At 42.3% G+C, this 11,215-nt stretch overlaps 1 protein-coding gene across 1 annotated transcript; it reads left to right on the top strand.

Annotated features, from left to right (window-relative positions):
- Positions 1-1,640: 1,640 nt before the first annotated feature.
- Positions 1,641-10,783, top strand: lrp11 (low density lipoprotein receptor-related protein 11). The gene is made up of 9 exons (XM_012875816.3): positions 1,641-2,496; positions 5,743-5,900; positions 6,880-7,021; positions 7,110-7,235; positions 7,329-7,523; positions 9,427-9,594; positions 9,681-9,737; positions 9,829-9,912; positions 9,994-10,783. Exons 1-9 carry the CDS (start codon positions 1,938-1,940, stop codon positions 10,146-10,148), a joined length of 1,644 nt encoding a protein of 547 aa, XP_012731270.2. The 5' UTR covers positions 1,641-1,937; the 3' UTR covers positions 10,149-10,783.
- Positions 10,784-11,215: the final 432 nt, after the last annotated feature.

Genomic DNA, 11,215 nt, shown 5'->3' with positions numbered 1-11,215 from the left:
CTGGTATAGTATACAGAAACATCTGTTCAGAATACCAACTGGAGACCCCCAGGTCAAAAAGTGGAATCACCTCCCAAGTTGGTGGAGAATGACAGAGCTACGATCATGTGGGACTTCCAGATACAGACAAAATGGTAATGGACAACCAACCGGACATTGGGATCATTGATAAGCAGCAGAGGACAGCCGTTGTGGTCAATGTGGCCATCCTGAGTAATGGAAACATCAGGAAAAAACAGCACGAGAAATACCAAGGGCTCAGGGAAGAACTAGAAAGAGCCTGAAAGGTGAAGACAGCAGTGGTGCCTGTGATCATTGGAGCACTCGGGTCAGTAACCCCAACTCTGGAGAAGTGGCTCCAACAGATACCTGGAGAAACATCAGACATCTCAGTACAGAAGAGTGCAATCTTAGCAACAGCTAAGATCCTAAGAAGAACCTTCAAGCTCCCAAACCACTGATAGAGGACCTGAGCTTGAGATATATTCAACAAGAAAATCATCAAGAGGTCTTCCATTATATTGTAATCAATCATATGTTGATTAATTATTCACAGACTTGTGTTTAGAGCCTTTATTTCTGTTAATTTTATTTATTTATTTTTGCTTACATATATCGAAGGTTTAGAATATTACATCAAACTGATTATAAAAAATGTAAGACAAAATGTGAGCTTAATGAAAAGTATTTTTAATATATATACAGCCAAGTTTGAAGAAAACATAACTATATGTAAATCTGAAGGTGGAATTCTGAGAAGGTTTCCATCCATCCATCCTTGGATTGCTGCTGTGGTTAGCCTGGTCCCTCAGCATTGATTGGTAAAACAAACTGGTTTGGTTTATATCATTCTCAGATCGTAGTCCAAGAATGTCTTCTGAGTACAACTAAATGCACCCCAAGTATTACCAGTGATAGTTGCACCACAGTTTAAGAATATGGTCAATAATGGACAAATTTTTCAATTTATATAAAAGAAATTCGAATAAATCAGTAAAGTAAAAAATATTTTCTTAAATGATACCCTATTTTAATTTAACTTAGGAAATAAACCCTGATGCTGATGTCAATGATCAAAAGCACCACAATAAAAAAAATGAACTAATAAACCTTTTACAAATATTATCACTTAAATCAAGTTAGATATACATGGCATGAAATACTTAAATAGACCGTTATTGAAATATTTCAGTATAAACGAGATTTCTACAAAGGTTTGATCATTTCAAATTCCAATTTTGCGGTATAGTGCACATCTCTCAGCATTACTAATCGAATTGGTTACAGACAACATGATTGGTCTACAGTTCAACTGTTGCGCAGGTTGACCAATCAAATGCTAAGTTTTTAATCATCTTATGATGAACGGCAATCTGAAATAATTCAATGTTAATATAGTTATATGATTTTAACATATAATTGATTCAAAATGTTATTAGAGATTTAAAGGTCATTTTACATTAATACATTGAGGGTACATTTCTATTAAGACTTGCGTTTTTAAAGGTCTGTGTATTTTACCATTGTCTTTTATATTTGTGTGATTTTTGTTAAAGTTTGACGTAAACTACCGCAGACGAAAATATTTAACGATTCGTCACACCATGGTTCGCTTGAGACTGAGCTGCGACAGGTGAGCGGCTCGTCGCCATCTTTGTTTATCAATTATCCGTGTGACGTCAGCGCTCCTGCTCTCGAGACCGTCCCCGGCTCACCATGACAACCGCGGATTTATAGCATCAGTCGGGAGACAAACCGTCGCCGTCGATGCAGAGGCGGCGTTTATCCTCCGAGGTCGTGTTCGAGAACATCCCGTCTGGCGTCTTTTTCTTTCACGCTGGAAGCTCCCCGGAGCCGATAGAGACCCCCATGAGTGGGAGGCCAGCCGGAGCCAGAGGGAGAGGCCGTTTCACGGAGTGAACAACAACAACAACAACATGGCTCTGCTTCAGCATCCCCGGCTGCTGCTTCCCTGCGTCTCCCTGCTGCTCCTCATCGGCCGCACGCACGCCCGGTCCCCTCAGATATCAGACCTGAAATCCAAGATATCCGGCGTGGAGGAGCTCCTGGAGGAGTTCCGGAAGCAGCTCCAGCAGGACCAGGCGTACAGAGCCGCCGACGCCAGCGACTCCTGCGTGGGCGACTTCAGCGCCGCGGAGGAGCGCATCATCCGGACGAAGGCCTCCATCGAGCAGGGGGCCACCTTCCTGCTGGCTCCGGACGGGGTGTTCACCTGGCGGGACTGCCTGCACGCCTGCTGCTCGCAGCCTCACTGCACGGTGGCGGTGGTCCAGGAGGACCCGCGGCGGCCCGGGGAAAGCCTCAGCTGCTACCTGTTCAACTGCACCTATAGGGGTAAAAACATCTGCTCCTTCGCGCCGCAGGAAGGCTTCACCACCCACAGCCGGACCCCGAACGCCACGCAGGGACACCTGCCCGCTTCCCACGGCGCAACCACCGGGAGGCCCGGGCAAGCTGAGGAGGACGACTCACCAGGTGGGAAGCCTAAACAAATAACGCAAAAAAAAAATCCTCATTCTTTGCGATCACGTTACACCTGCATTGAAGTGTTGGTAATAAAACGAGTCCCACGTCTTGGTATTAAACAGGTTCTAGAAGAATGATTAGCATAAACTAAGCTCACAGATACACCAACACTAACCTTTGGAGCTTTTTCTGGTCTACATGTGGTGGAAAGCTAAAGCTGCAGCATGGTGTCCCTACTGTGAGACATGGTAGTGGCAGCATAATGCTGTGGGGAAGCTTGGTCAGGTGGAGCTAGGCAAAGACCTAAATCTAGATTCAGTGGCAAGGCCTGAAAAGTGAAGTTGAATGAATGAATGAATGAATGAATTTCAGACAATTAACAAATTTAACACACATTTAACAAATATTAAATAAACCAATTTCAGAAATTACCAAATAATAATAAAAAATTATCAATTTAAGAAATTCTTCAACCAAGTACTACATAAAAAAGTAATTGATAAACATTAAATTAAATTTTCTGTTCCAGTTCAATTAAATCATTTGAACATAAATAGAAATGAGATAAACAAAATGTACCTCTAAATAAAATATATCAGGTATATTTACCCTGATTTCTGACATTGATTAGTGATTAAAGAAAGTTGTCTGAAAAGTTCGCACCTCAAAAATATGGGGTGCCATTTGTACCAAAAATATGTTCACGTTTCTATGTAAAGTGTGTGTATAACGTGCTCATGTAATGGAACCTGAGCCCCATACAACTGAGCAGAGTTACTAATTAGGCGATTGGTCGGCAGGCTTGACTTTAGATTAGGGCTGGGCAAGTTAACGCGTTAATTTCGCGTTAACTCATTAGACTATTAACGGCGATATTTTCTTTAACGCGCGTTAACGCATGTTGGTCACATGCTTTTATTTTGTGAAGGTCTGTTGCTGCGGTGTAGGGGTTTGAATCAGAACAGTAGGTGGCGATAATGCGCCAATAACCTCGCTGTCAGCCCAGCCTCAGATTCAAAGAGGAAGAAAGGTGCTGGCCGGAAAAAAACACAGCTGACATGCGGAAGGCGGTGTTTCCCGCAGGTACCGCGAGCGAGCTTAGGCGAGGCGAGGCGAGGCGGTGAGTTGGCGGCCGGAACAAGTTTTGTGCGGAGCGGAGCGGAGCGGAGCGGGGGGGGGTGTCTGCATCGACGCCGTCGGTGAAGTCGCTTCTCGTTTCAAAGTATCCATGTGTTTTTGCCTGTTTTTCCCTGCCATTCACTATATGCGCGCGAGAAAGCAACAACAAAAAACCGCGTGTCAACGTCAAATAAACGCAAGCAACGCAAGCATATCGAGTTAGCAAGCATTTCAGTTTAAAGTTCTTCCAGCATGGAATATGACAGAAACAAGTTAGTTGTAACCACTGCCAAGTTAAACTTTGGTATTGAACATAAAATGGTAATGCTGCTCCCTGCTGTTACCTCAGAAATTGCCTGTTTTTGGTAGATTTTTTTCCCCATAAAGAGAATTCCCTGTCATTGGCAATAAGCTTTAATTTATTATTATTGCTATTTTTTGTTTTACATGTTTAAGTTGAGCTTTACACTAAATATGTGTTACTGATAAGTGCTACAAATGTTACAACACTTTTGTTCATATGGCAGCAGAACATTAAAATAAAAGTGCTCTTTACACTACTTTTGAATTCATTCTTGGAGTTTGTAAATACAATGCGATTAATCGCGATTAATCGCGATTAATCAGTGCGATTAATCGCGATTAAATATTTTAATCGTTGCCCAGCCCTACTTTAGATAGATAGATTAGATAGATAGATAGATAGATAGATAGATAGATTTATTGTCATTTTGTATGCACAAAGTGCATACAGAACGAAATTTCGTTTGCATACAGCTTGAAAAATCACTCTAAAAATCACAGTAGGTTGCACTAATTTTCAGGATAAAGATGCAGCAGCGATTTATGTAAACAATTAAAATGAAAAACAATGTAAACAATGCATGGGAAATGGACAGTGTGCCAAAAGCATACCAAAAGCACAGTAAACTCTCTTATATTATCTGGAAAATCTTTGAAAAAAAAACATGTATTTTTCCTTCCATATCACAATCATGCGCTGCTTTGTGTCGCGGTCTTGTCAGGAGGAGTATAGAAAAAGGTTTGTCATTATTCAGTTCAGTTCTAATTCAAAAATTCTTTATTAAGCCTAAAGGGAAATTAAAAGTTGATGTAACTCAGAATATGCAGGTTTCTTTAAAGAGTGGTGGATGCTGATGGATGCGGGCTGGAAGGATTTTCTGTAGCGGCCTGTCTGAAGAAGCCTCTGACTGAAGACACTTTATTTTCTGACTCTTGTCCGCACATGCTGTTTATTTTCTTTTTCCTCACATTGTTATGGATTCACTTGTTTCGCATGCCCACGCTGTCTCAGATTGACACATTTTTTCCTCGCAGCGTTTATCCAAAACAGCTGCGAAAGTATTACCTAAAGATCTAAAAGTACGATTTTGACAAAAATTCGCACATAGGAAAAATGTTTTGCATTTTTACCGCGCTGATCTTATCACTGTAAATTCTTTCTAAATTTACAATTTATAAAAAGGTTCGTTTGAGGGAGGATAATATACCTCTTACAGTAAACTCCCCTTCTATCAGCTTTGCAAAACGTCCACGCGTCTCAGCACCCTGCAGCTAAACATTATCAGCTGCCTGTTTCCTTGATAAGGCAGCACGGCTGGATTAATGACTCCTGTGTTGTGAAAATGAGGTCAGGATGTTGAGAGCAGGAGCAGGTGTGTAGCTTTAGCCTTCACACCAGCAAGTTGTTTACGTTTCAGCTTCTCAGTGGCTGATTTTTAACATTGTATGTCCTTCTAAAGTCAATATCGTTACGTCGCAACTCTCTAGATAAGGACATGCTCACTGTTTTTTGGGGGGGTGATATTAAACAACATAGCTAGAAAATAATATTTTCCAGAAATGAATTCCTTCCTGCTGATTAAAAACTGTAACTTCTGATATTTAGCTCAATATATGTTGATTATCATTAACGCAATAATAATGTAGCTTCAAACATTTAGTTTTCAGCCAAAGGAAAAAGGTTTTTAGGTCCGCAGCAAAGCACCGGTGTCATTGATGCACTTCAATGTGCTAGTGGCAGAAAATTTGTGTTTAATTGAAATAAATTTACTATAACAGCACATGAAAGAGACATGCGAACATCACAGGACTAACCACAGATCACATTCACAGAAGGGGACGAGCCTCCGCGCAGCGACGCCGGGCAGGACGTGGTGATCCAGCTGCCCACCGACTGGGCCGTCCTGGACGGCAGGGACAGCGTGGACGACCACAGGATCACCCACTACGAGTGGACGCTCGTTAAAGGGGACACAGCCGTCAACATGAAGGTTTGTATTCGCATTTTATCTTGACACTTGCTACGACGCTTTAACCGGCACTAAGCGCTGAAAATGGATGCGTCTACGCAGAGGACATAAAGACTGCAAGGAAGGCTGCATGATGCCGAGGTTAAAGGGCTTGGAGTGATTGGCGATATCCTAACGTTTACTATCCTAACTGCAAAGAGAGCTCTATCCAAAAATATATCTTTAAAAAAAATTGCTTTTGTGCAAAAAAACAAACAAATATACAGTTTTTATTCTGACGATCCAGGTGGTTGTGAGGGTTTAGCTCCAGCAGAAAGCTCTATTGATCTGACTCAAAAGAGTCAGATGCTGCAAATATTTGCCCTTCTTCTATAGTCGGCTGGTGTCACAGACATCAGTGTATAAAATGCTTAAAGCAGCAATGACGCTTGCTTTGAGTAAACAGGTTGGTTTGACTGCACAGGTCCCTATCGCCACGCTTTATCAACAGGAATTAGAGTTTGTTTTCTGTCCACTGAGCCCAAAGAAAAGCAGAAATGTGAGCCTGTCTGAATGACCACGACCGTAGGGATTATTTCCTCCACTTACGAAGATATTTGCCCGTTTAAAACGCCGTCAGTTTTTGTATTCACCGCCTTAAACAGAAAAATAAATGTGAAGAAAAAAGCGTTTTAACAGGCAAGTCTCAATATTGGCTTTAATTCAACATTTCCATTCATATCCTTCATATTTCCTTCATATACCTATACTGTTTTTTTTTTAACTTTAACACAACTTTAATATATCTATCCATTTAACCTCAGAACATTCATCAGGTGAAACAGTTATTAAAATCAACCAACTTTGATTCTTTTAAGGGAAAAATAGTTATTCTTTAAATGAAATGCATTAAGACAGGATGCCACTAAAAAAATCTGGTTCTGTAAATGTAAGAAATTTGAATTTGATGTGAGTTGTCTGTTGCGGCTGACACGTTTTATTTTATTTGCGCACACTGCAGGCGACCCACCCAGGGCTGCTGAAGGTCAGCGGTCTCCAGGAGGGGCTCTACACGTTCCAGATGACTGTGACCGACACGGCGGGACAGAAGAGCTCAGACAACGTCTCAGTCACCGTGTTGGCGCCGAAGCACCAGGCCGAAGGTGAAAAGGCTCACTGAAAACGTCTCCACTTCAGCTTCTGGGTTTTTGTAAAGGAAGTTGAGGAGTTATATGTATCCGTTTTTCACAGTTTGCACTGGCGACTGCTCCAACTACCAGTTCAAGTGTGACGATGGCTGCTGCATTGACATCTCCTACGCCTGCGATGGGAGACAGCACTGTCCGGACCGCTCTGATGAGGACTTCTGCACAAATTGTACAGATTTTATTCTTTTAAATACTTTTTTTTTTTTTCTTAAATTGTCCAAGACTTCCTCACAAAACCGGATCTCTGTGCCGTCTTTTCCAGTTGATGGTGGCCGTAAATCTGTGACCCACCCTGCCGACCCTCCCGGCCCTCAGAGGCCCGTTGCAGAAACGGAGCGCGGTGGGGAAGCCTCCGCGCTTCCAGATGGTTCCAGGAAAACCGTCGTTTCAGCGGTAGACAGGAGCAGGGTTGCTCCTCCAAAGACCCCGAGTGAGAACACGGCTTCTGTTAATCAAGGTAAGGTGTTCACGCTTTAAATGCTTCACAACAGAACGTCAAGTAAGAGGACATCCACGTGATGGGTCCACACACTGCAAAAAGGGAACTAAATTTAAGTAAAAATGTTCTTGAAATGAATGTATTTTTCCTTGATTTGAGCAGGTAAATAAGACTATTTGCCAATGGAATAAAATTTTTGCACTTAAAATAGTAACAATTGATCTCCACCATCTTATTTCAAGTGCAGTTTATCTAATGATCTTATTTTAGGCATCAAAATACTCATTCCATTGGCAAATAATCTTATTTACCTGCCCAAATCAAGGAAAAATACACTAATTTCAACAAACTTTCACCCACTTTTAGTTCCCTTTTTGCAGTGCAGGCTTTTCATTTTCACTTCAGCTCCTCCTGGTACGCTTTTTGCTAAACAACGTGATGTTGTTTGTTAGTCCTTAGTGCCTCGTCTTTTTGTAAAGCAGCAGAAAGGACGTGTGTGTGTGTGGACATAAGAGCAGATGGAGCCTACAGGCAGTCACTGAGTCATGGCAGTGAGCACAAAATGCTGGCAGAGCCAAAGAGCCACTCTGCGTTCGCTGGAAAAGCAGCTCTTAGCCCGCATCCCCTGAGTGCCAGAACAAAGCTCCTCTGTGTCCGACGCCATCTGATCCCTGAATTAGACTGGAAGTGGCCAAAGGGTCACCGTCGCCCCGCTGCTTTAACATACTGTTGGTATTATGTCCCATAAGGGCATTCGCTAAGAGAGCCGAGAACCAAGTTAAAAAGTCGAGGAAAATATTGTCGGCCCGCTGGTTGTTAATCGGCCGCCATGATGAATCTCTTCTTTTATGTTTACCCGAGATTAGCTCAACAACAAAGTGTACTGCTAGGCTACACTGTGCTCTTGTTACTTATAGTTTGTCCGTTACCTGGTTCAGAACCGTACCACCGAATAGCAGCAGTTGTTTTTTTCTGGTTTAGTTGCACTTAGAAGGGTTTACATAGAAGGAAAATAACATTTGATAGTTAAATTAAATCATTCAAATGTGTTCTAACATGACAAATCATCACAGCTCAGATCTCTGTATGCAAATAAAAGTATGTAGAAACATCTGTGGAGCCACTGAACCTTTATTTATTATAGAGTACCTTGCAAAAGCATTTGGGTTTTTTTGGGGTTTCATTTGGTAGACGGATACCAAGTAGCACATAATTGTAAAGTGGAAAGAAGATAACCTTTATAAATAATTCAGCCCCCCTTTGTGCTGAAACCCCTAATAAACTGAAATAAAAGTGCAATCTGTTGCCTTCAGACGTTAGCTAATCAGTAAATTGAGGCCATGTTAAGATATTTCACAAAGCTCTGTTCAGTCCATCATCTGAAATGGGAAAGAGTGCGGCCCACCGTAACTCTGGAGGAGTTGCAGAGAGCCACAGCTCAGGTGTTGACACACTGCAAAAAGGGAACTAAAAGTAAGTGACATTTTCTTGAAATCCGTATTTTTCCTTGATTAAATAAAACTATTTGCCAATGGAATAAGATTTTTGCACTTAAAAATAGGAACAATTCATCTCCATCTTATTTCAAGTGCAGGATATCTACTTATCTTATTTAAGGGGTAAAAATACTCATTCCATTGGCAAATAGTCTTATTTAGCTCCTCAAATCAAGGAAAAATACCCTCATTTCAAGAATTTTTTGCTTACTTTTAGTTCCCTTTTTGCAGTGTAGGACAACTATTACTTGTGCACTCACCAGGAGCAACAGGCCAGTTGATGGGGACGATAGATGAATCCGGGACAATACTGGAACACACCTGACAGGCGAGCTTTAACGCCGGGTTTTAAAGGGTGCGAATACTTTTGCAAGGCGATGCAAAATAATATTTCAGCCGTACATGAAGTGCATCTGCTCCTGCAGATCCGTGCGCCGCCGCCCCAGTGGTCGGGCCGTGTAAAGGCACCTTCCCTCGGTGGTACTACGACCAAAAGGCGGGCGAATGCAAACACTTTCTGTATGGGGGATGCCAGGGTAACCATAACAACTTCCTCCAGGAGTCTGACTGTGTCAGCGAATGTTTACAGAGAAGTAAGTATCGTTTGATTTTTTTAGACATTTGTTTTACGTTACAGAAAGCTAAAGCTGCCATACTTTTCATTTTCCCGTCTTTTTAGGCTCAGCCCTGAAGCCAACAAGTGTGGCTCCTGCAGCCACCAAGCAGACTGAGACAGGTAAACCCGCGTAGTCAATCTGACCTGCTTTACACATCAGTAATACAAAATTTTAAACTGGCTAAAGCCTTGTTTTTATCTTCTATTCAAGCTGCCCCTAAAGTCTCCCAAACCCAAGCGGCGAGTGACACAGTCTCCAAACCGTTTAAAGGAGGACACCCAGGCCCAGAGTCAGGTTAGTCCTATTCTCTGGCCTTATATTTAGTTTATTTCTAATCTGCTCCACAGGTCAAGTTCTGGGTTTTCTCTCCTTCAGGCGCAATCCTCCCTCTGGCGCTCGGCATCCTCATCACGGCTCTGCTGCTGCTCATGATCGGCTGTCGTCTCAGACTCGTTCGTCACAAGCTAAAGAAAGCGCGACCCCTCACCACAGAGGAGTCCGATTACCTCATCAACGGCATGTATCTGTAGCCTAAGAAGCCGGGCAGAGGCGGGAGCTATAGCGCTTTGTCTTGCTTTCAGCCCCTCGTCTCAGAATCGAACATCTAAACTCTGCTGCCCTGAAAGCAACCCCCCCCCCCCCATACACTGACTGACAACTGCAATGCTGCTACCCATGGAATCATTAAGACATACTCGAGCTTCAATCATTGTATTCATGTTGTCTTAGGAAAACCTAATTATAGATAATAAAAAAAATTGTTTGTCCTTGTGTCTGTACACACTGTTAAAAATCTCTATGATTACATCAGACAACCTGTTTACTTTCATATCAGACCTTGTTGACCTCTTCATCTTGCAAGCCTGGCACAAAATGCCATTTTTGCCACTGGGTGTCACTAATGTGCCATATTTGTGCCGCATTTTTAGCCACAGTTAGCTTTGACTGAAAGACACAAGTATTGGTGTGTCTGTTGACCAAAGCGTTCCTCAGTAAAAACCTGTTGGAGTCTGAACCATTTAGGCCATATCATGTCCTGTGAGTTACTTTACCTTCCCGTCTTTACAGCATGTCTCTCTTTACAGCGCATCTAGTTATAAACCATTAACAATGTCTTTTATTTGGTTTAATGTTTAAAAAAAATAAATAAAAGTTCTATATGGGATGGGGATTTACAGTAGTTATTGGTCGTCGCTGCAGGACGCCGGAAGAATGTATTCTTTGTGAAATGATACATCCACCCATCGTCTAGAACAGGTTGTCTGTGCAACGGTTGTGGGCTGCTGGTGTCGGTCATTTAGAGGAAAGGCAGAGTACCCACTGGACGGGTCGCCAACAACCCATTAACCTTATAGCCGTGTTTTTGGATTGCGGGAGGAAGCCAATCAAGCACTGGGAGAACATCCAAACTCCATGCAGAAAGATCCGATCCCAGGCCCGGACTCGCACCCCAGACCTTCTTGGTGAAAATATACAGTCACATAGAAATCAGACCTGACGCTTTTGCTCAGAGCTGATCACAAGACGCTAATTAATCAAATTATTAACACCTTTTATTTAGGACGGTTGAAATTTCTTGTGCAAGTGCATCTAAATT

The sequence above is a fragment of the Fundulus heteroclitus genome, chromosome 15 (assembly GCF_011125445.2).
Source record: "Fundulus heteroclitus isolate FHET01 chromosome 15, MU-UCD_Fhet_4.1, whole genome shotgun sequence".
NCBI classification, from domain to species: domain Eukaryota; kingdom Metazoa; phylum Chordata; class Actinopteri; order Cyprinodontiformes; family Fundulidae; genus Fundulus; species Fundulus heteroclitus.
Note: the sequence above shows the minus strand (reverse complement) of the source record. Positions and strands in the feature narration are given on the sequence as shown.